The 26173-nt window shown below is 29.2% G+C and overlaps 4 protein-coding genes across 4 annotated transcripts; 2 read left to right on the top strand and 2 right to left on the bottom strand.

Annotated features, from left to right (window-relative positions):
• Window positions 1-17: 17 nt before the first annotated feature.
• On the bottom strand, window positions 18-2254 carry LOC127284798 (S-phase kinase-associated protein 1). The gene is made up of 3 exons (XM_051310470.1): window positions 2038-2254; window positions 1106-1384; window positions 18-1008 (listed from the first exon to the last, which is right to left on the bottom strand). Exons 2-3 carry the CDS (start codon window positions 1382-1384, stop codon window positions 799-801), a joined length of 489 nt encoding a protein of 162 aa, XP_051166427.1. The 5' UTR covers window positions 2038-2254; the 3' UTR covers window positions 18-798.
• A 481-nt stretch (window positions 2255-2735) lies between these two features.
• LOC127284796 (DIS3-like exonuclease 2) lies at window positions 2736-7349 on the top strand. Its single transcript, XM_051310467.1, has 8 exons — window positions 2736-3586; window positions 3663-4456; window positions 4530-4791; window positions 4864-5384; window positions 5477-5756; window positions 5849-6042; window positions 6157-6439; window positions 6549-7349. Exons 1-8 carry the CDS (start codon window positions 2984-2986, stop codon window positions 6684-6686), a joined length of 3075 nt encoding a protein of 1024 aa, XP_051166424.1. The 5' UTR covers window positions 2736-2983; the 3' UTR covers window positions 6687-7349.
• A 65-nt stretch (window positions 7350-7414) lies between these two features.
• LOC127284797 (E3 ubiquitin-protein ligase MARCHF6) lies at window positions 7415-13289 on the bottom strand. The gene is made up of 7 exons (XM_051310469.1): window positions 13157-13289; window positions 12070-12510; window positions 11677-11998; window positions 11212-11567; window positions 10491-11147; window positions 9947-10400; window positions 7415-9883 (listed from the first exon to the last, which is right to left on the bottom strand). The coding sequence occupies exons 2-7, from the start codon at window positions 12451-12453 to the stop codon at window positions 9129-9131; spliced, it is 2928 nt and encodes a 975-aa protein (XP_051166426.1). The 5' UTR covers window positions 12454-12510; window positions 13157-13289; the 3' UTR covers window positions 7415-9128.
• A 3114-nt stretch (window positions 13290-16403) lies between these two features.
• On the top strand, window positions 16404-25960 carry LOC127284814 (E3 ubiquitin-protein ligase UBR2). Its single transcript, XM_051310510.1, has 3 exons — window positions 16404-16688; window positions 18988-24495; window positions 24939-25960. Exon 2 carries the CDS (start codon window positions 19032-19034, stop codon window positions 24390-24392), a length of 5361 nt encoding a protein of 1786 aa, XP_051166467.1. The 5' UTR covers window positions 16404-16688; window positions 18988-19031; the 3' UTR covers window positions 24393-24495; window positions 24939-25960.
• The last annotated feature ends 213 nt before the right edge of the window (window positions 25961-26173 follow it).

The raw sequence follows: 26173 nt of genomic DNA, 5'->3' as shown, positions 1-26173 counted from the left end.
TTAAATAAAAACACATATTTTACAATGTATTAGCATTATTTATTTTAATTTTAAACCTCGAACTAAGGTAAATTTTCAATCTACTGCTCTTAAGAAACATCAAACAATCTCTGAAATATAATTACTTCAGTGATTAAATATAACTTTTAAAAGTCAAATCGTCGAGAAAACAATATTTTAAACATAAATGTAATTTTCTTAAAAGTACTAAGATTTATGTTATATAATAATGATGAAATATTCTTAAATATTGACAAATAAAAATTCAATTTTTAACTCAAAATCAAATAGGTAGAGTGTACCAGAAGATATATACCGTTAATTTCCATCGCCTTTTTATTATCTTAAACTATTTTCCTCTACTTATATATTACTTTTTAAAACACTCGATATTATTATAATATTAAAAATGATTTTTTTTTTAATGATAGCTAAAACACTCATCAAGCTAATAACATTAAACTGGTCCACTCATCCTGTTTGGTTACCATAAAAATATTTAATTTTACTTTAAAAGTAAAACTTGTACTATAAAGAAACGAAACAATGTATAGTAAGGTTGGGAATATTAAATTCCAGGATCATGATTTATCTAACGGACGAAGTGTTACAAAGAATTTACAACAAATGACGAGTGTAAAAATCGTCTTCCTTTTTTTATGCGATACGTGGAAAATAAATCAGATCTGAAGAGAGGAAAAAAAAAGAAACGTTGGAAATATAAGTGGAAAAAAAGCTAGAAGAACCTTAAATAAATAATCTCTCTCTCTCTCTCTGACTGTCACAGCACGAAAAAATTTACTTTTCTTCACACCATTCATTTTCTTTACGAACTTGCTCTTCCTCAGAAGATGAGAAATCATTCTTAATATTGAATGTTTTACGTATTTCATCGGGCGTTTTTCCTTTAATCATATTAGCAACTGTTTTGCATGTGACATCAAGCAAACCTTTGATATCTAAATAGTTTGCAGCTAAAATCAATTCAAAAAGTGTACCTTGATCAACCTGCAATCAAAAAAAAAAAAAAAAAAAAATTGATAATTTATTTTTAATTGTAAAGACAAAAAATTTTTCTTTTAAATCAATCAAATCAAAAGTTTACCTTTAGAAAATCTGCGTCCCACGAACTAATATCATCTGTTCGTTTTTCTTTGTTCTCATCATCCTCAAGAGGAGGAGGATCGTCCTTGTGATAAGTTGCCCATTGAATCACCTTCCTTAAAATCGCCGAATTAACATTAGGCAATGGAACAACTTCCTCTTCATCTTCATCCATACCTAAATCCTCCAACATAGTTTTAATAGTAACTGAACATTTTGCAATTTCAACGTCCACCTCGAATACTTCCCCATCAGAACTTTGTAATTTTATATTCGGCATCTGCAATAAATAAAAACAAAAAAAAAAAATTAATTAACTCAAGTTTAATTTTCAACACATAAAATTTATAATATTATTAATTTAATATAAAATCCCTATTAATATTGTTTTTGTAAACATAAGATTTCAAACTAAAATGCAAATTACTTTTTAAAACCAAAATAAGTCTATTGTCACGGGGAATTTTTTTTTTCAATTAATTACTATCATATTGACGATATTTACAGATCTAATAAATGTGGCGACGTGGAGCTTTTTCTAAAATATTACATTTTATTTAGTGGAAAATTTATATTTCTTTAATCTAATTTGTTAAATACTGTTTTCCCAAAACAAAGAACATTAATTGCCAAGAGAAATTATTAATAAATTTGTGTTGTTTCCAAGGTTAAATGTACAAAGCTATATAGACAATGAATCATTGGATTTTCTGTTTATTGCGGATGATAGAAATTTTAGACAGTAATTTCAATTTGTCGCATCAGAAAGTAAAAGCTCTGTTATGATGTGAAATTAATTAAAATCAAGTTCTCAATTGTACTTTCATTACTGATTTTATCAAAAAAAAAAAAAAAAAGAAAGCGTTCCTAAGTAAAAAAAAAAGATTATTTACCTGCTGCATAATGTCGGAAAATAACGAAAATCTAACTTACCTTTAGAATTAGTTGATATTATTTGAAAATTGTCAACAGCTTTCCTTTATTGAAGGTTTTGACCACAAATTGTTTAAGTACAATTTAAGATAATTTTGAAACAATGCTAATGGGAAAATGCTTAATGCAAGTCGCGTTTTGCTGTAAAATTCCTTCAACGAAATGCACAAGTCCTAACAGGATACAGGAAGCCACGAAGAATTCATTCAAAATGGTTGCTTGTCGTATGGCTATGTGACATGCGCATTTGTTTCTTGTTTCGTTTTTATTTTTCGTTCATTTAAACGATTGACAATAAAAACTACTTTCTTAAAAATGTATTACAATATTATTATAAATTAACCAATTTAATCTAATTAACAGACTATTATGTTTTTAATTAACCTTTTTATTAATATAAAGAATAGTAAAGGCATGCAACATAGAAAAAAATTAATTAGTACTACCAACTGCTTATTTGAATTTGTTTACATTTTTCCAGATAAAGAATTTATTATGTATCACATTTTGTAATAAAAAAAAACATTAATTATTTACTTATAAATGTAAAACAATGAATTTTATTCTTTCTAAAAGCACTGAATTCTTTCTGTTTTTGTGAGAAAAAAAAATTAAAGAAATTTATTATCCATGTGAATTACACTTAAATATTCCCACCAATCAGAAGCTATTACAATTGACAAATCAATCAGCTGATTTCCCAACCTAAATTTTTTTACAAAACAAAGAGATAAAAATACAAAATTACAGTATCAAGTTCATTGTTCAATTTGATAAATAAAGTCTTAATATTAATTATGACAAATAGTGAAATTTAATCATTAATCGTCGCAAATATCACTTGATTCTTTTGATTATACATATACATCATCAATTCTGGAAATAAGATAAAAAAATATTAATCAAATACATTGTTTATATTGCGTTTCTTCTTGTCAAATCAAGTATGTCAGATAAAATAATTTCAAAAGGGAACAATTTAAAATGTCGTCGTGGAAATCGAGGTGTAAAAAAAAGTTCAGAACCTAATGATAGTGATCTGTCAGCAATTTTTTCCTCATTTCTTGATCTATCCGGTTCTTTTGAATCAAAATCACTAAGACGACCGAAAATTCCTTTAAATCATGCTCCTTTTGTTGAGAAAAATGCCGAAATTCATCAAATGGTGGTAGAATCTAGTGATTGGAATACAGTGTCCAAAAATGGCAAGAAACAGAGGAAAAGGAAAAATAAAAATCCTCAGCAAAATCAAGTTCAAAGTCAAAGTTTACAAACTCAAGATGTATGTAAAGAACATAATTCAATTCAACATGAGGAAAAAAATCATATGATTGCAGAAACCAATGACTCGAAAAAATTGCCAAAAATTTTAAAAAGGCAGAGAAAAAAGAAAAATGTCATTCAGAGCCAAAAAACTATTTCCATTCAAACCAATGAAGTTTCAATAAAAGCACAAGTTATTTCACTTCAAACTGATGAAGATAATTTATTAGAAACTCCACAAATTGTTGCAGCTGAATTTAATGCAACTGCAATTTCTTCTCAAGAGGTCAGTCTTTAAAAAAAAACATATTTTAATTAATTCTTTTTTTATTGTTCTTATAATTTTTATTTACATTTTACAGCAAGGATCAATTTCTGAAGGTAAAAAGAAACGAACAAGAAGATCACAAAAAAATAAAGCAAAAATTTTAGAAAATATTATATCAAATGAATTGAGTCGAATTCAAATTAAAGATGCAGAAAATTGTATTGAAAATGTGACAGTAAAGAAACAAAATAGGAGAATTTTCACTAGTTCTAATCTTCGTAAAAAGACAAAATCAGACAAAAAATCTAATTCACAGATAAAAATAAAATCAGAAAATGGTGAGTCTTCCAGTCCAGAGAATAATAAGGAGAAAAAAGATCCAGAAAAAGAGAGATTTCCTCCCTATATTGCTAAACAGGAAGTTGTCAAATTATTAGAAAATCAATCTAAAGATAATCCAGATTTTGTCGAAGGATACGTTCGTATAAATATAAAATTTTACAAACATGCTTATGTTTCTGTATCGGGACATGAGATGGATATTTTAATTGTTGGAATTCGTGATAGAAATCGTGCACTCGAAGGTGATTTAGTGGTTGTTTCAATAAATCCCGAGGACAAATGGCATACACATTCAACAAATGAAATACAAAAGACTGGTGTTATTGTTTGTATTCTCGAAAAAAATCATCCACGCAAAGCAATTGGATTTATTAAGAAAAATCAATCGGGAATTATATTTCAACCACGTGATTCACGTGTTCCTTTTATGAAAATTACTAATCCACAAATTTTACCACCAATTTTTCACGAAAATCCTAAATCTCTTGAGAATACACTTTTCTTAGCTAAAATTAATTTTTGGATTAAACCCGGATTTGCTTTTGGGTAAGTTTTTATTTATAAAAAAAAATTTAAGTATGTATCAAAATTATAAAAAGGTTTTTTTTTCGAATTCTAGGAGATTGAAACAAAGCGTTGGTAATACTGGCGATTTAAGGATAGAAACAGATGCTATTCTTCTTGAAAATGATTTAGATGTAAATCCATTTGATGATGGTATGCTAAAAGGGCTTCCTCCTGGGAATTATATTCCTACTGAACAGGATCTAGAAGGACGAGAGGATTGGCGCAATCATTGTATTTTCACTATTGATCCTGCGACTGCTCAAGATTTAGACGATGCAGTTTCTTGTCAATTATTAGTTAATGGCAACTATGAGGTAAAAATTTAATTTTCTTTTTTTTAAATTGATTTAATTTCTTAATTTTAATAATTCAATTCAATTTTCCAGGTGGGCGTTCATATTTCTGACGTAACTCATTATTTAAAAGAATTCACGGCGTTAGATGAAAAAGTGTCAGAACGTGCAACAACTGTTTATCTTGTTGACAATGTATTTCATATGCTTCCAAAACAATTGTGTGAAATTTGTTCACTTAAACCTGGACAAGATAAACTTACATTTTCTGTTATTTGGGAAATGACACCATCGGCCGAAGTTGTTAGACAACGATTTGCAAAAACTGTCATTAATTCATGTTGTCAATTAAGTTATGATCAAGCACAGGCAATGATTGATAATCCATTAATTGATTGGTCTATGGATTCTCAATTAATTGTTAAAGGTGAACATGACGGTACACAATTATGCGATATTATAAATGATTTATATAAATTATCATTGCAAATGCGTGATAGACGATTTGCTGCCGGAGCTTTAAGAATTGATCAACCAAAATTGATGATTACACTTGATCCTAGAACTGGATATCCGTTTTCTTGTTTTATTGAAGAAAACAAGGACAGTAATAGGTAACTAGTAAATAAATAGAGACAAGAAATTTAAATTATAATCAATAATTGATTCAATTTTAAAAATTTATTTAATGATTTTCATCTTGCAGGCTAATTGAAGAATTTATGTTACTAGCTAATATGTCAGTAGCTAAGCAAATTTATGACACAATGCCGGAAGTTGCTTTACTTCGAAGTCACAAGGAGCCTTCGAATCGTATTTTAACACAAACTCGTGATATGCTTGTAAAATTTGGCGTAATTCTTGATATTGAATCATCTGGTGCTTTGCAACAAAGTTTAACAGATTGTGACGTTGAGTCATCGTCAAATTTTGCAACTAAAAGTAGAATGTTGGTAATAAATTCACTTTGCGCAAAGTCTATGACGGTAAGAATTTTTATTTATAGAATAACAAAATTTAATTAAATTATTAATAATTTAAATTTGCAAAAAAAAAAAACGTTTTTCTTATTTTTTAGAGGGCAATTTACAGATGTTCTAATTCAATAAAAAACGTGGACGATTTAAGGCATTATGCCTTAAGTGTACCTTTCTATACACATTTCACATCGCCAATTCGACGTTATCCTGATTGTATTGTTCATCGATTATTACATGCATCGATTAAAAATCTTCCTTTATCTCCAAAGTGGAACTCTGCCTTGTGCGCCAAGTAAAACTTGTTTTTATTTTCTCTTTTTACTCAAATTACAAAAAAAAAACACTATAGTTTTGAATTAATATTATAAAAAAAATTATTATTAATTGATAATTTTTTTGTATTTAGATTAGCAACGAATTGCAACGTAAAGAAATATTCAGCAAAAGTGGCACAGGAACAGAGCACTGAATTGTATTTTACTTTTTTGCTTGAATTAAGAGGTCCAACAAATGCACAAGCAGTTGTTATGGATGTTAAGGATCGAAGCATTGATGTGATTATCATTGACGTAGGATTAAAAACTCGAATTTATATTTCTGATATTGAAGATGAAGTTTCTGCCGAATATTCAGTAGAACATTCTGCGCCTACTATGAAACTTAATTGGAAAAAAACAGGCTTACAACAGGTATGACATTCTAAACAATAATAATATAATAGTAAATATAACTAATAATTACAAATAATTTAATCAAATTTTATTTTTGTACATTATTTCCTTTCATTTTATTTTTCAGGTAATAAACGTTTTCAGTATTATTGATGTACTGATTCAAAAGCATCCTTCATTTTTCCGTCTACATGGAATTATCTTACCTCCAACTGATAATAATATAAATACAAACAAAAAGCAAAAAAGAAGAACTCAAAAATAAATGAGCGCTAATTTGAAATATTAAACTTGATTAACATGTCAAGTTGATTGAAGATAATAACTTCATTTATGGAAGTTTAAAAAAAATTTACCCTTTAAAGTAAAATATTTACTAAAGTAAATGTTATATTTGATCTCGACGTCAATTTCAATTCTCAACTTGCGTCTAGAATTGTTAAAAACACTTCATTTTTTTTCTGATACAGAAAATATTTCGAAATTTTTGTCATCTAAGCCGTCTCTTCTTTTGCAATTTTATTTATGAGTACCTGATTTATTATCTGATGCTTATTGGGTGCAAAGAATGTACAAAACAAAAAAAACTGAGAATTTTTCTCAGAAGAATTTTGTTATATTTTTTGTCGCAATTATTAACTTCAAGTATAGATAAAGTAAAAAACTATATTGGAAAATGAATTTTAGCTTCCTTTTTTTAGAGAAGCAAATATAAAAAAGATTCTGATGGAACTTTAAAAAAAAGAAAGGTAAATCTTTTTTGCAAAATTACGTTATCCTGTCTTTATTTTTCTCACTGTTCATTCTCCATAATTTTGATATATATATTTATATTAGATGGTTTATTTAAAAAAGGTACTCAAATTTTATTAATATTTAATTTTCTAATTATTTTTTCAAGCGCTAATAAAAGAAGCATAATTTTTTATATTTTGTTCTTTTCTATAGGATAATTTTTGAGGATTTAAATCGAAATAAAAAACTATTTTAAAATAGTTTTCTTTTTATTATTATTTATTTATTTCTTCTAAGTATACACCATAATAATGCGTTTATACAAGTAGTTTTACTTATATATATGTGTATATAAATATATACATAAATTACATTTTCCTTTTCTTTCTTACTTATTTTATAAACTATTTTAAAATAGCTTTTTTAAGTTGTGCAAACCTATTCAAATTTTGTAAAATTAAAACACAACAAAATATGTTCTTAACAAAAAAAAAAATTTCTGATTGCTAATAAAAAAAGTCATGGGAATTTTTACAAAGAGATATTCTTTATTCAGGAAGTTCCCTGCAGCGTAGAAAATTCTTACACTGTTTTATTTTTGTATTGTTTTAACGGGTTCAGTATTATAAATTAACGACGAACAAATTAATTTTCTGATAATTCGTTAAATATGAACAGTGCACAAAATTTTGACAGGTTTTCGTATTAATAACCATTGATTTTTATTATTACATATTATGAAATGTACACATACTCTCAGAACAATGTTATTATTTTTGTTAAGTGATTATATTTATTTCGCTCAATGTTTCTAACTGCGTACTTACAAAGTCAGATGCATAATATTTACTTTTTATATTTTTATATGAAAACAAATATGTTTCTTTTTTAATCGGCTTTAATGATCTCAAAAAAAAAAGAAATACGGAGGGAAACTCAATTATTCACATTTGTATGTGAAAAATAAAATTGTACCGAAAAGCAATTTTAATTTTGTAAAAGTTTTCACCGGTGGAATAAAAATTTTCGAAACGTAAATAATTTTTCTTATTTTTAACATTATTCATCTTTTCAATTCCAATTAATATCAAATAAACCTTTATGATATTTTTTAAAAATACTTATTGAAATTTAAAGTTAGTGCTTTTTTTTAAGTTGCAATTTGATGTATAAATTTAAAAGATCTCATTTGAAGCAACTATTTCGTTAAAAAAATATGAGCGGTAATTTTTCTCTCTAGAAAATAAAAAAAAAATACACTTCATATGATAACGACCTATAATTTTAATCAGGTATATTAATTATTATTAATGGAATATCTTTAAAATTCATTTGAACTTAGTTGATTTATTTCAAAAACTAAAGTCAATCGAATTTTAAAGAATTTATGGAAAAGTCAAATAACTATTATTATACTTTAGTACATTAATTATTAATCTAAATCCTTCTCAATATTCAATCCAGTTATTTGTACACATACACTTCCATATTAACTGAACCATTAAATTTCACATTATTTCAATTTGAAATACATCCAAATTCCAAAATTAATGTAAAAATTTTTTTTTTTTTTTATAAAAAAAGAAAACAAAAAAACCACAATCAGCTCTTTCTTAAAAACAATTTTTTTCCGTTAAAAAATTTTCTCTATTAAATTTTCAAACGAAATGTAATGTTTTAAAAGAAATTCTGTAAAATAAAACCATTTCCGTTCGTCGCTGACCCGATAATAAAAAATAAGTTAATAATTGACTATAAATAAAGCATCGTGGATTATTATACAACTGACAAGCGATAAACTCAAGAACAACAGACTTTTCATTAAGTTAACGCCTTTTAGATAAATATATTAAACTATAAAGAAACAAAATCCGAGTAACGTTTTTTTTTTTTTAGTTATTAATTTATCGTTACTAATCGAGCTGATTCATCAGAATGTACACGAAGCTAAATCTAAATCGTGAATCAAAAATCAATTTGATCTCTGTTGTTGCTGTTGTTGTTGTTGCGATTGTGACTTATTTCTGTGCTCATAATTAACGAGCCTTTTACCCACGAGGTATTTATCATTTTTAATATGCTCATAGAGCTTTTTGAATTGACGAATTTGAAATAGAATGACAATGCAAACAACATTGACCAATAAAAGAAATGGATAAAGACGTCGAGCTATTAGAATTTGTGTTTGAATATTTGTCACTAATAAAGGAACAATTCCATAAGCGACGGCATAAGGAATTGCAAGAGCAAGACCAAAACAACATATTACCGGTGCTGCTAATTCAGTGACAATGAATTTTAAATCCATTTCTCGAATTCCATCAGTATAGGCTTTTTCAATTGCAAGACGTAAACGCCATTCGGGACCCATCATTGTCAATGCGGTTGCTATTTTTGTATAAAGAACACCAAGTGCCCAATCTTGCCAAATAAAAAGAATTGGATTTTGCTCCAATGGTACACGCAATGGAACCACAACAACAAGCTCTAGAAGTAAACCAAATAACAATGGAATCACTCCAATTAATAGGAAAAATGCTACTGACGCTTTAGCTCCAAGAATTGCCCAATGTTTGATACGATCAATTATTGCTCGTCTACCACGTGGAAGCCAAGATATTGCCAATGCTAATCCACGGAATGCCGCCCAACAAACGTACGTTCCACAAGCAACTGTGTAAACTTCGTGAACTCTTCCGCATAATGTCACAATTGGACCGCTTCCATCTAGAGAAAAAAAAAATGAAAATGAATACAAAATTAGTTTTAAAAAATAATTTAAATACTTACTGCTGGTGGGTATTGTCGGTGGTAAAACTGGAGGCGACGGTGCAGGTGCTCCAACCATCCACAAAGCCATTACTCGACGTCCAAGCCAAACGGGAAGTGTCATGGCTATTAAACTCGCAATAACGAGAGAAACGCACACGAAAAGCAATAATCCAATCAATCTTCCATGGAACCAACGTGGTCTTACGTAAGGCTGGAAATCAGTCGGTGCTTCTCTTTGAATCATTGCTTGATGAGCAGCTCCCAAATCTGGATGTTGCGGCTCCTCGGCAATAGCCGGTCCTGGATCTTCCGCTTGATCTCTCAACAGATACGATTGCAAATCAAGAATCCAAGCCACCACTTGACACCATCCTCGCACCAATGCCTTCAACCAAGTCCTCGTGTGACTTTGCTCCAATAAAGCCGGCAAAATCACTTGCAGCAATAACAATTCCAACGACAATTCACTCACCTGAAATTAAAGAAAGAAGAGAATTAATCAATTAAGAAGATTCATTAATAATTATTAAAACATCTTTTTTTGTACAAAAATAAAAATTACCTGAGCTTCACTTTGAACAGTGACCGTGTAAGGTAAAAATCCAGGCCAAGCCCATCGAAGAATTCTCACCGGAAGCCAAAGCATCAATAATATTGCAGTACCAAAAATCACTGCCGACGCAACAAGTCGTCTCACGTGTCGTAATATTGGCAGATGTACCATCTCTTGTATTGGCGAAAAATCAGGATCATTAAGATTTCTCAAAAACCAAAGAACACCGGGTCTTAATACTTCGCGCAATAAAAGAATAAAGGAGGCAAAATAGTAAATATAGACCATTCCAACGAGCCAATGAATAAACATAGATGTACTTGGTGCATGACGAAATGATGATTCTCTATCCTTAAGTGTGGCGTCAAACATTGCCAATGAACAAATATCTAACCACCATCCACAAACCAATGGTAATACACCAATTTCCACCACCGATAGTAATGAGACTTTTACGACAACGTAACAAAGTCCAAGAATACGTTGCGATGTACGTAATCCAAAAAGTGCGGCCAACGTGTGTAATATCACCAAACACACGCCAATTACACAATAACCACTGAGCGTTGTCACCAGTCCCTCAAAATGAGAGGCTGCTGCGTGATCCTGAAGTCCCATGTTTGCTATTGCAAAATGTCCAATATGATATGGACAAAATGCAAATACCTGAGGAAAAAAAATAATTAATACGCTATTCAAAGCATTCAGAAGAAAAAAAAACAATTCTTACAACGATGAAAAGGGTATTTAGAGAAATAACCCAAAAGACATGCTCGAGAAAAAGTAGAGATCCATCTAAACCGAGAAGACGTTCCCAAGTTAGTTCCTCCGCTGGTCGATCCCATTCCATTGGATTCCAATTCGCTTCTTCTGCCTCGCCTTGAATTTGTGCTTGACCCTGTAATGGAGCTGCTTGTCCTTGAAAATGAGCCCTCAAATGAGCCAAATTTCTCATCACTCTACCATTTGGTCTGTCTACTTCTTGACGAGGAGCGGCAATTTCCTCCTCTCTCACTAATCCTTCGGGAAAAACAACTGGATTCACTTCCTCCGGATACATTGGATTATTAATCAACGGATGAATTGCTATTAAATAAAAATTTCAATTTATTGTATTTTAATCATTAATAGTAATGAATAATAATTATTAAAATAAAATTGTTATTAAAAAACAAGTAGTTCAAATATTACAAACCTTCGTCGCCTGGTTCTTCTTCGGCGGGGGGTTCATCGACAAAAGGTGGTATATTATTATTCTCAGGTACCTCTGGCTGATGAATCACACGTTCCTCATCATTCTGTTGTTGTTGACCCTCCACCGCTGGTGGATTATCAACAGGTGGCAATTGTACATTATCTCTTTCTAACCAATCTGGACCGCCTGCATGTAAAATTTGCTCTCGCAACCATACCAAACCAATAAAAGCGACTAGACTACATATTATCACGAGTCCACCATGAAACACGTCCGACGAGATATTTTCCGTCGATATCATATCCATTGGCAATGACAAAATCTAAAGAAAAAAAAACAATTAGAAATCCAATTTCATTAAAAAATCATTGAAAAATGAAAAATTAATCTTACCCGTATTAAATCAAGTGATCCACTAAATAAAACTCTGTAAATACGACATGCTGTTAGTGGAACAATACCGAGCCAAGCAATGGCAACTAGAGTATAGTGTAACCAATATTTAACTGCGGTGACGATACTTGAAAATAAACCACCAATAACGTCTCGTAATGGTAAACGTCGTGGCATATCGGGACTGTAAATTGGAGCAAATGAAAAACGATATCCACAAAGTTCGCAATATTCCTTTCGCGAATATCTCATCCATTGAAGTAAACATTCCTGATGTATCCATTTTATACTACCCGTACAAATACAAGGATGAAAGAGTGGTCTATCAGGATCGTCTGATCGACACACTCTACATATATCCGCACCTAACATGTCCTCCGTCATGTTTAGGTTTTTTTTTTGAAAAATTGTCTCAACTCCCAGCCACTGAAATGACTAATCCTGAAAAAATTCTACTCATTAAATTTCAATTACAAAAAAAAAAGTTTACGAATTTTTATATAATATTTGCAAAAAAGCAATATGGAATATTGAGAAAAAAAACATTTCGACGCATTTAAAAATTTTCCTATTCATGTAATTAAATATTAATACTTTCCAAAATGTCAGTTTTTAAAGAAACTATTTCTCTTAAATTTGAAATATGGCAAAAAAACACATATTTATGTATTTTTACAAATTACTTTTCTACAATGATAAGTATACATAATATCGAGATAAACACAATGACAATAAAAAAATTTGTTTCTATGACTTATCAATTTTAATAAATATACATGAATTTTACTAACGTGTCAAGAAAATTTCTCTTTGAATCATAATATTTTGAAAATTATATTGTTAATAAACAAATGATTTTGTATTGTGTTTAAAAACATTTTACAAATAAATTGAAATTATCTATTTTATTATTGCTACAAGCTGGAATTTGGAATTGTAAAATAGTATTTACCAAGTCAGCTAATTAAATGTCAAAATAGGTTAAAGGCCTTGATTAAAATTTTCCACTAAATACAACTTTTTTTTTATTATATACTTAAATAGATATAAATTTTAAGTACAAATTAAAAAAAAAAATTATACTTACGTGCTTTTTTTAATATCAAAAAAGTACGTAAAAACGAAAATTATAACGCAAAAATATCGAAAATTTTCTACTGCTACTTTTCCTTCCCGTTTCTAGTACTTTCTGTCATATATCTAGTTCACACTGTTGACAATTAAAATCACTAAAAAAATCTAGTGACTTTTATTGAAGCAAAATATAAAGCTCGGTACACATGAATTTCAAATATGGACAGTTTTGGTTGAACCAATCACAGAAGACTTGTCCAAGCGTGACGTCATATCGATGTATCGATATTGCAACTTCGATTCAAGTGAAGTCGCCATTTTCCTTTCGCCCAATCAGGATCAAGCACCATTTCAGCGTATTTGAACCTGTACGTTACTTTTGAAAAGGTCGTATCTCCCTGATTCTTCACATTTGTCTTGGAAAGTCATGGTAAGTATGAACGATTTTTTTTACATAAATTTTTCGCCAAGTGGAGGGGAATAATATTTCAGGTGAATTGGAACTGAATATTTCCTATTATTCCTCTAATTTGTTGCTAAAATTTACAACAATTAAAATTTTCCACAATGGCGTCGTTTGTTGTAGTGAAAAATTTGCAAATAATTTTTGTTCATTTTTATGTTGCAGCTCATACCCAATGGCGGCATTGTTGGAAGACAGGACGAAAAGCGCAGTTCCTGGTTGAATGATGAATAATGTTTCGATGTTTTTATAGAACCTGGTCTCCTTGTAAGGGGAACATTATAAATTTTCTTTAAATGGAAATTTAACGAAAATTTGGATTAACCTAGAGGAGGGATCTCCAGGGTTTATTTAGACTAGAAATGTTTTCATCACACCGGGCGGAATTCATGGACAGGAATTCGCGCTATTAATTGGTAAGTGTGAAATGCGTTTTTAGACTTTTTTTTTTTTATAAAATTAATAACCTAATTATTGAGTCAGCATTTTATCTTTAATTCACATTTAATTGTGATTGATTTCTAATTATTTGTGGGAGTTTGTTCATAATATCGAAAAAGTATCGTTTTTGAGGTTTTAGACAATAGCAAATAATTTTTGTTCATTTTTATGTTGCAGCTCGAATGGCAACATTGTTGAAAGACAGGCCAAAAAGCGCAGTTTCTGGTTGAATGATGAATAATGTTTTGATGTTTTCATGGAACCTGGTCTCCTTGTAAGGTGAATTTTCCAAATTTTCTTTAAATGCAAATTTAATGAAAATTTGGATTAACCTAGAGGAGGGATCTCCAGGGTTTATTTAGACTAGAAATGTTTTCATCACACCGGGCGGAATTCATGGACAGGAATTCGCGCTGTTAATTGGTAAGTGTGTAATCAGTTTTTAGATTTTTTTTTATATAACTAATAAACTAATTATTGAGTCATCATTTTATTTTTAATTCATGTTCAATTGTGATTTAATTCTTATGATTTGTATGGGAGTTTGTTCATAAAATCAGAAAAGTGTCATTTTTGAGGTTATATGCAATTGCAAATTGCTATCTTATACTTGTAATTCTATATTTGCATGTTTTTCATTTTCAAATTTAATTATTATGTTGATATTAATTCAAGAATTGAATGATGCACGATTCTTGTCGAAACTTGAATCGATGGTTAGGGATGAGAGGGGTGCTTGATTCATTGAATATGTTTATCGACCTTTCACAGGTAAACAATTGGGGTTATCCAACAATTGTTTTACCTCTTAAATTCTCTTAATCTAAAATAGTTTAATCTGAATTTTACCTAAACATAGAAACACATCATTTAATAATATTATAAATAATTAAAAACAGCATTTTGATAAATAAAAAATGATATATTTTAAAGTTTTTTACTATTTCAGCAATTAAAATTGTTTTTTCTTTTTCTTTTCAGAGCTACATTCGGAGATAACAAATTCCAGAATAATAATAAATAATATTTAAATTCAGTGCGGGAATGTATATAAATACATTTAAATCAAAAATTTCCTAGAGTTGCGAAAATTAAAAAAAAGTGTTCCATTTTCTTCAAATTTTATAAATCTTATAAAATAATTTAGATAATATAATTTATATACAGTACGGGACTTATAATATTTTTTCTAATAAATAAATTGAAATTTTATAGTGTTGCGAGAATTAAAAAAAAAGTGATTCTAAAGATTTGAAAAACTCCAATTATACTTTATTTTAACAGGTAATTTAAATTAAATAATTTATTTTACCTTTATATTTACAGTTTTAATTTGCTTAAACTAATTAACTTAAAAATTTAATTAGTACATTAATTTTTTGAATTTTATTACATTTTTTATTTTTGTAGGTTAAAAGGACAGAAAGGAAGGAGTTTGCAGGTTGCAGATCAGTCAAAATCAGTTTTGCAGAGGAATAATGGACCCAGCATCCCGCCAACTTCTGAATCAACAAACGGTGAGTCCCTCTTGTCTAAATGAGACAGGTTGTAATTAATTTGTTAAATTCCACAGTGAAAGGCACTTTAATTCAATTAGTATTTTATTTAGTTGAAATGAAATTTCATTTGCTATTTCGATTTGGGTTTTTCAATAAACTGATATTTTTCATTCGTATTTGTGTCACATTTTCGATTTATTTTTCGATTTTTGATCTCTTTTTGTTTTCCTATGCTTCGTTGTCGTTTTCTATAATCTTGATCTTCTCTATTTGTTTAGTTGTTTGTTTTTTTCTTGTTCGTTTTTGTGTTTCATCTCCAAATTCGTTTTGTTTCAAAAATTGTGAAAATTTCTGCAATCAAAAAATAATTATTTAATAAATAATTCATTAATTTAATAATAATTAACTACCATTTTATATAAACAAATAATAAACAAATAAAAAAATTAATAAATATTTAATAAATAATAAATGAATAAAAAATAAATAAACAATAAATACATTTTTTAATCATTGTTTATAATATGGAACATTAATTTAAATTATTATTCCACAATTAGATTGGATAACAACAATAGATATTTCTTAATTACTATTTAATTAACAATTGAAAATAGTGGTTTTTTTATATTAAATTTCATTACATTTAAATTTTGCCGCCCCCTCGTTTTCATGAAATTTCCAATATTTCCTTATGAAAACATTGAAAGTTTCAATGAAATTTAAAAAAAAAAGTTGTGTAAAAAAAATGTAATTTAAATTGGCGCTGCTATCAGTTGAGCAGAAAATATTGTAGTAAAGAGTAGTAGTTTCCAATCTTAGCATTTGTATATAATCAAAGTATTTTGGCATTGTAGCCAAGAAGAACTAGCGATTTGTAGCCATTTTGTGTGTTGTGGAACCAGCTGTCTTGTGTATATCAAAGTGACTTCCTTATTAGTTTAACGTGATATGTCAAAGACAGCAGTCATTTAATAAAGAAAAAATGCGCAGTGTCAATGGAATTGCGCTAATTGTCTTGAAATAAAAAAGATTTGATAAACAAATGCTGAATCAGGAATTAAAGATCATTGGCATTTTGTAAAACAAAGACATTTCCTTGTCTACTTTTATTGACCTTGGCCTGTTCTTCATATATACGAGTGAGTATTATCCTCGGAAGTGGTTAAAAATAGGACAAGTCTCTTTTTAATTTCAAAAAAAAAGAATTATGCTAATTTTTTTTCTATTCAATTGTGTCTATCACGCTCCTGTTGTTTTTTTATTCAATCAGTGCGTAGCACATTTATAAAACATGTTGGAAACTACTGCTCCTCACTATAAGCCTATTAAACATCATTATTTGATTATAAAAAAAAAGGAAAAACTAAGCTGGCTAATTCAATCAAATGACATTTGAAAATACATATTATTGCATTAATATAGTTTAAAGTTTAAATGTATATACAGACTAAAATAACTTTCTCTTGAATTGAAAGGGATACTTTAAACGTCAAAACGGAATGAAATAGAGGTCATAGCACTTGTGAATTCAGAGAAAAATAATTCTTATATTATATTCTATAAATAATTTAAAACAAAAGGTTGGAAAATTTTCTTTTGTAGTATTTTTAATTTTTTAAATAATCAATATTATTTTGATTTTTTGTTTGTTTATTGTGTGCTAAGATTTTTCAAAATACTTATCTTTAATTTATAAAGTGATTCGTAATCGTCATTTAGTTGTGATTTAAATTTATAAAAAGTTAATTTACTGAGAAAATTTGTTATGTAATTGAAGTACTTTTGTTTGTATTTGTCGTAAATCATAATAAAAAATACGTAGAAACAAGTAATAAAAATAAATTAAGTGTTTTATAAAATCGGAATCTTTTTTTTGTTTTTGAATTTATATTTTAATTTTAATTAATTTTATTTCTTTTTTTTTATATTGTGACGATGATTATGTAATTTTTTTTTTGCAGTATTTCGACATTTAAAGAAATGTAAAAAATCTTTGGCACATATATAAAGACGAGTAATAGTTTTTAAATTATTTTAATGTTTTGTAATATGAGTAATATGTTTATGTCTTGTTTTATTATTACTCATTCTTACAAATATGTATCTAACATTTGCTATATTTATTTGTAAGATACAAAATCTATAATATATTTAAAAATGCATAGTCATCTACAAATTTAACTTCCTGGGAGCCATTTAAAATCTGATTCATTTGTGATGGTGATATCACTACGTCATTTTTAGGCTTTAAAATTGTTTTTCAATGTTTTCCTGGTTTAAAATTTACGATTTTTTTATTTTATTTTTACTTTATTTTCACTTATTACTATTTATATACAAAAAAATTGTTTTTTATGAGAAAAAAATTCTAAAAATCATGATTCTTTTATTGATTCGTATTTTTTAAAATAGAATTTTCCTTTTTAATCGATTGATTCATAATTACAAGGAAAGAAAATTTTCCATCTCATTAAAATTGAATAGTAATTTTTTTTTGTATAAGAGGAGAATTTCTCACACCTTTTATTAAATTCTTTTAGAAATATTTAACATTTCAGAAATTCTGTAGATTTTAAAAAACCAAAAAAAGAAGATGTGAAAAAATTTTATTTTAATCCTTTGTGTTATGATACACCTTTGTTTTTTCGTTTTTTGCGTTTAATTTTATTAGTTTATGGAATTAACCTTCGGAATATTTTTTATACTAACGTTAAAAGTAAAAAAGAAGTTCTGGAAAAAAATATAAATTCTATAATTTGTTAATTAAAATGGAAATTTTGCTAATTAAAAATTTCTGCTATATAAAAATTTGTTTAAATAAAATTTTATTTAAATTAATACTTTTTAAAATATGAGTCAAAAGTTTTGAACGTTCAAATGAACAACATTTATTTTGCAACTTCTTTAAGTACTAATTTTATTACAAAATATTGTTTTAAATATCTAAAAAGAAATTGTTAATTTAATATTTGTTTAATTAACTATTTTATTTTACATTGACATTATAATTTTTGATAATTTATAGATTGAAAAAAAATATTTTGTTCATTTGAACGTTCAGAAATTTTTGCTCATTTTAAAATAAAAAATTGGTTAAATGAAAATTTGTTTAAATAGAAATTTGGTTAATTAAAAATTCATTTAAATAAAAATTTACGCTAAATGGAAATTTGATTGAATTAAAATTTGATGAAATAAAAATTCTATTTTATAAAAATTTTAAAAGAAATTCCATATTTTGAATTTTGATGCTCTTTAATTTGAAATTTAGTCTGCAAATAAAAAAATATATTTAACATTATTTTATACAAGGCAAGTTTTTTCCAAAAATTTTATCAACGTGCTCCTCTGTAAAAATTCTCTTGGAAATTGATAATTCTTTATAGATGACAATTGTGGGTTTTTTTTTTTTTTGTAACAAATCTGTTTTATTTGCAGTATTCTCTACTGTAAAAAACATCAATAAAAAATCAGGCAAAAGGATGAACGAGGAAAATGATCAAAGTGAACAAAGTGAAAAGATGGGTAAACCATCGCATGCCCTTCCAATGTATATTAATTCCCATAAACCTTGTGTCAATATGTGGATGGATAAAATGGATAAAGGTGCCCTTTCTCTATCGAATTTAAAAGAACACTGGAGAATTTGGGTGCCAAAAATTTATAGTCCCGAGCCAAATGATGATTGTCTCGATTGGAATTTCGATGAGGATACAGCGAAAAAAATGCTCTTTAGTACACTCGAGGAATTTATTTGTAATGGGGAGCCACAAATTGTTTTAAAATTATTAAGCGAATTAGATAATCCACCATCGGTTTGTGGACGTGTTCTTAAAATGGGTGAACCAACTTATAATTGTCGTGAATGCGGTGTTGATTCCACGTGTGTATTGTGTCTCGATTGTTTTAAACAATCGGAACATCGTAATCATAAATATAAAATGGGAACATCGCCTGGCGGTGGTTGTTGTGATTGTGGCGATACTGAAGCATGGAAAAAGGAACCTTATTGTAAAATTCATTTGGCCGGTATAAGAGCAAGAGAATCGGGTGCACGTAAATTACCACAGGATGTCACTGATCGTGCTGTTGTTATATTTGAAGCGGTTTTGAAATATTGTTATGAATTATTATCAATGGAACATACACCAGGTTTACCATCGGATTTATTATTAAAAGATACTGATGAAAATCCATTGGGTCTATTAGCGACAGCTGATACATATTGTACTGTTCTTTATAATGATGAGATACATACATTTGATCAGGTTATTAGTACTCTTACACGTGTGATAAAATGTACTCAACGTGATGCAATTGAATTTGTCACGAATATTGATCGTGAGGGTAGAACAGTGATTAAATGTTCTGGATTTTCACATTGTAGTGAATTAAAATCAGAAATTGAACGTTACATGACAAGGAATAATAATCGACCGTTGAAAGTTCTTGTTGTACATGCACATGTGATAGCGCATCAAATATTTGCCATGAAATTATTAAGATGGTTGCAGGGTTTTATTAGTCTTTGTGAAGGTTTTCGAATATTGTTCAGTAATATTGCGTTAAATACAAAATTACCGGAAATGACAATTGTTGAAGGTATATTGATGAGGGATTCACAACTTTGGAAATCGGCGAGAACTGCTTGGCATAAATTATTTATTACTGGAATGCTTATGGAATATGAAAGTAAAAAAGCACTTGCAATTGTTTTTACACATAGATATGGTTCAGTTATGAAGGATTTTATTCGTGATGATCATGATCATTCATTTTCAATTGTTTCATTTTCGGTTCAACTTTATACGACGCCAACTTTGGCACATCATTTGATTGCACATCATGATGTTTTGTTTATTTTGTTTAATACTTTTATTTCGGAGAGTTCACGTAAATGTAATGCTGCCGGTAAACTTGAATTTGAAAGAAATTCACCGAATATTCCATTTAAGAGGGCGCATTTTATTCTTTATGATTTGAGATATTTGTTGAGTGTTAAGCCAGATACATGGACTGATGAATTGAGAAGGGGATTTTTACAGGGTGTTAATTTGTTATTGACACTGTTGTGTAGTATGCAATCAATGGATGCTGTTGTGAGGCAAGTTGGTCAACATATGGAATATGAACCCGAATGGGAGTCGGCTTTTAATCTTCATATAAAATTATTTCCGGTTGTTAGTCTTGCTTTAGAATGGTGTGGTTCTGATAAATTGGTATTGATAAAAGCATTTCGTTTGGTTTTGAAGAAACTTTATGAGCAACCTGATAGTGGACGTTCACAGGTGAGAGAATTGGCTGATTATAGTACATCTTGTATTCAATATGATGTTTCCTCAGAACCGGTGTCAATACATCTTCCATTATCACGTTTTCTCGCTGGATTATTTCTCTATCTTGAACAATATGATCTTCATTTTCAAAGTCCGGAATTTTCGGCTCAAACAAAACCAACACCTGAACAAATTATCGAACCAGTATTACGAGCACAGGCAATGATTTCTCAAGTTCATGCGGGTATGTGGCGAAGAAATGGATATTCCCTTATAAATCAACTTTATTTTTATCATAATGTGAAATGTCGAACAGAAATGTTAGATAGAGATATTATTCTACTTCAAGCTGGTGCTGCACTCATTGAGAGTAATGAATTTTTAATATTGATTTTAAATAAATTTAATCTTCTCAATTGGGCTGATCCTGAATTTGAAATAAATACATTGAGAAATCCAGAGGAGGACAGTATTAGGCAGACTATTAATTTAGTGGAGGAATTTCTTGGATTGTTGAATACAATTATTGGTGAGAGACATGTTCCTGGTGTGGGTCAAGTTACTGAGGATGATCGTTTGAGAAAGGAAATTATTCAACAACTTTGTATAAAACCATTATCACATTCGGAACTTAATAAAACATTACCTGATGATGTACATCATGAAACTGGAATGGAGAGAGTTATAGACGATGTGGCGAATTTTAAGAAATCAATGAAATTATCCGGTGGTAAAGGATTGTATAAATTAAAACCACATTTATATCCTGAGTATAATATTTTCTTTTATCATTATACAAAAGAGGAACTTAGTAAATCGGAGGAAGAGCAACGTAAACGTCGTAAGGCTGCTGGTGAATTGGAATGTTGCCCGCCACCACAATTGCCAAAATTAACCGAATCATTTAGTTTAGTGGCAAATTTATTAAAATGTGATGTTATGTTTCATATAATGCAAACTGTACTCGAACGTGCATTAAATTTACGGGCGAGAAGTTATTCCGAGCCGCAGGTGCATAAGATACTTCATTTGATTGGTTACGCTCTACAAGAACAGGAATCGGGGAATTATCCATTTTTGAATTTTACCAATCGTGCAATAAAATGGAATATTTTGAAATTATTGGAAGATCTTTCGAGTAGTCCGCGTATTGATGCGCACGCCGATTTGCTCACTTGGGTTTTGGGTAAATATCGTGAAGTTGCCGGTGTTTCAGAGAAGGAACCAGTTGCAACGACATCAACACAACAAATTGAAGAGCCAGAGAAAAATGGCAAGGAATGGCGAACAAAAATGGCAGCGCAGAAACGTGCAAAAGTCATGGCACAAATGGCAGCGATGCAAAGTCATTTTTTGAAGAAAAATGCAAAATTATTTGAAGAGACAACACTTGATATTGATAATAGTGAAAGTAAAGGATCACCGATGGATTTAGTTGAATGTACGCAGGATACAATTGTTGCATTGGGTCATGGACAAACAAATCGTTTGTGTGATAAAAAAACAGATACATGTATTCTTTGTCAGGAGGATCAAACAGTCACGGCATCGGGTTCTGGTCTACAAGTTATGGTATTGGCAGCGTTTGTTCAACAGTCAACTGTTCTTTGTCAAAATCGTGACAATAGTGTTGAACCGGATCCACTTTATTTGTCGGCAAATTTGGGAGCATCGCCACATACACGTACGTGTGGTCACGTGATGCATGCATTATGTTGGCAAAAATATTTTGAAATTGTTTTTAATAAGGAAAATAGACGACCGTATCGATTGAGACAGCCATCGAGTTTTGATGTTGAACAATTGGAATATCTTTGTCCACTTTGTGAATGTTTGAGTAATACTATATTGCCATTGATGCCAGCATTGGGTCATTTGCAACCTTCTTTTCAACAACCGAATCTCACATTTGAATCGTGGTTGAATGCATTGAAAATTGCATTGAGTTGTAAAAATCAAAAAAATGATTCGGTGGAATTGACAAATGTTCATGATGCAACGTGTCGATATTGTTTGGCAGCTGTAAAACAGGGATCATCGGCCGAGGCATCATCGTCCGAGAGTGAAATAATTTCATGTCCGGTGCAGAAGATTATTGATCAACTTGGTGATGATGGAGTTGCATTTCAATCGCTTTATTCAAAATCGGGACCGAGTTTATCGGAACATTTGGTGTCGATGATACATACTTTTGCTGAAGCAACGTATACGAAGGGATTGAATGTGATTGCACATGGTAGAGATCCAAGAGTGCCGCTGCTTGCTTGGAAGTCAACGGCCTTCACTATTCATGCAATTGAATGTTTATTGAGAGAAACAGATAAGCCGTTACTTGGTGCTTTATCGTCGAGGCAGAGGGATAGTTTGGAAGGTTTGGCAAGAATTTCGGCAGTAATGGGATCAACGTGGACGGATTTTTCATCGGAATCTGATAGTTCAAGTAATGATATGACTATTGCGAATCATGCACTGGATTATTTGTCGATGCTATTGGAGAGCCCGCAGGACGGTGTTTCGATATATGATTGGGATCCTTTTGGTCTTCTGGTTGGACTTGTCAATTCACTGCCAAGTTTATTCAACACGAAAAGTAATGAGAATCCAACACTTCTTACGGGAGGAATTGCGGAACTTTATGCTTTGAAACTTGTGTTTATTGGATTGATTGTGAAAATTTTATTAACAACAAAATTCGAGGAAGGCGAAGTAATGGATGTTGATGGACAATTGTCAGACGATGATGATGATCATTGTAAATCGATATTCAAAATGGCTGAGACAATGAAAATTCCCGTTGGTAATCAAACAGCTGCTGAATTATGGAGACGTGTTAAAAATGCGTGTTTACCATTTTTGAGATGCTGCGTTTTATATTTTCATTATGTGACTGATGTACCGGCATTGATTGAATTAACAAGAGAAGGCGGCGATACGTATGAGAATATTTGTAAATATCTTGGACTTCCGATAACGTGTGACAAATTATTAGACTCGGAAATTGTTATGCAATTGGCGAAAGTTTGGTCTGATCGTCCTGATGTGAAGGATGAACGAATTAAAGATGTGGCTATTAAGGAACCATTGAGAGTTAATAAATTGGTTGATCTTCCCGATGATTATAGTGAGCTGATCAATATGGTATCGTTGTTTGCATGTCCAAATAGTGATCGTGAAGATTCGAGAAATCCAACAATGTGTTTAGTTTGCGGTGCAATGTTGTGCTCGCAAAGTTATTGTTGTCAGACTGAATTAAATAAAATGATGGTCGGTGCTTGTTCATATCATGCAAGTAAATGTGGAGCTGGTGTTAGCGTTTTTCTACGTGTACGCGAATGTGAAATCCTCTATATGAGAAGTCCCAATCGAGGCTATTTTGCATGTCCACCTTATGTCGATGAATATGGAGAAACTGATCAAGGTTTACGGAGAGGGAATCCAATGAGACTTTGCCGAGATAAATATAAACAATTAAATCAACTTTGGTTAGATCATGGACTACATGAGGCTATTGCAAGAGCCATTGAATCTTCCAACAATCTCATGTCAACACAATGGCATCATCTATAACTGTTTTAGTGATCATTACAAATTTTAGCCTGGACGTTTAACCAAAAAAAAAAAAAAAAAAAAAAAACTAAAAAAAAATATTAAAACAAGAATTATGATTAGTGTAAGTAAACAAAATTAACACTATATATTGTTAGTTTTTCTTTTTCTCAAATTCACCGAAAAAGAATATTCTTCACTAATAATAAGTAATAATTTAATTTTTCAAATTTTTGGAAAAACAATTTAATTACTTATTGAAGAAAATTTTGATTATATTAAGAAAATTATTTTTTGTTTTAAAAATGAATTTTCTTTGAAAAAAACAATTTTTTTAGATTAATAAATGAATTTTGCCAAATTTGTCAAATATTTTTTTTTATCAAATTATTTTTTGATTGCTTAGAAAAATTCACTCTGGGTTGAATATTCTAATTTTTTCAAGTGTCAGATGTCGATATTCGGATTATTTCTGGAATTTGAAGAATTCTTTTCTCGGTGTAGATTGGAATCTTTTCTTTGGTTGCAAATTCGTTAAATTCTTTATATGTATGTATATATTTTCAGCGCTTGAATGTTACCTCTAGAACTTGGAAAAGGGCGCAAGAAGGAAACTCAAAAGTGAATGAATCTGATTGTTTTTCGATTTTTTCTTTAAAAAAAAAAAAACAACGATCACAGAATTATTATACCAGTGATTCTATTATTTGAATTCATTTTGCGTCCATTTTGTTTAATTTCAAAATCATTATCGTTACAGCGTTTCAAATTCTTTTAAAGTTTACTCAACTTTTTATTGTGTGAATTTAGATATAAATCCATTTACAATTTACTAATCAAAAAAAAAAAAAAAAAAAAAAAGAAACAGAAAAAGAGAAAGTTTTGTGATTTGCAAACAGAGGCATAGCTAACGAGAACTTTGGGTGTTATTTACGGCAATAATTATAAACTAAAAATCAAAATTTATTTTAAGTGCGAAGTTATATGACAATTATTAATTTATAATTGTTGAGTGATTTTGATTATGTTGAAAATTGTAGGAAAAATGAAAATTGTTTTTTATAAGTCCCAAATTATAGTTTGTTAGGCCACTGTGTTATTTGAAAAAAAATATTAACAACGCTTCGTTTTTCCCCTTAGCCAACTAAAATACCCGTCCACAAAAAATTATATTATGTATTCTTCGTTACAATTTTGAAGAAAAAAAATATTTGACTTTCTTGTTATGCTCGATAGAGTATTTGAGTTGCTTGGCAAAGTTAAATTTTAGTTGATTTCGAATCCTATAGAAATGAAATTTTATTTTTTTTAAATGAAATCATTTTTTTAGTACAAATTGTTTTACAATGTTTTTTTTTTGATAATTTTTTTGTTTAAAGAGAATTTTCACTAAGTATTGTCGTGTAAACGAAAAATTAATAGTGTATAACAAGGAAGATTCGATGTAAAATTTTTTATAAGCATAATTGATTCTTTTAAATATAGGAAGAATTCTCTGTAAATATTAGTCAGTATTTATAAGAACCACAAATTTCTTAGAGAACTTCAATGTTAAAACTTATTTAATAAAAAGAAAATAGACAAAAATATGTTTTGTCTCATAAATGCGATATTAAAATGTTTATTTGAAATTACTTTATATTAATTAATTTTCTTTTTCTGACGTTTAAGTTTTCTAAGATGCAATAATTTTTATTGGCAATTTTTGAAATTTTTTTTTAATCCTGTTTTTTTTTTGTATTTTTAATTGATTTTTTTGCTGATATATTAACGTTCTTAGTTTTACTTTAAAAAAAATAGTT

The sequence above is a fragment of the Leptopilina boulardi genome, unplaced genomic scaffold (assembly GCF_019393585.1).
Source record: "Leptopilina boulardi isolate dan_hultmark-lab unplaced genomic scaffold, ZJU_Lbou_2.1 LbouV2_325, whole genome shotgun sequence".
Taxonomy (NCBI): Eukaryota; Metazoa; Arthropoda; class Insecta; order Hymenoptera; family Figitidae; genus Leptopilina; species Leptopilina boulardi.
The sequence above is the reverse complement of the archived record's forward strand: the minus strand, read 5'-3'. Positions and strand labels throughout refer to the sequence as shown.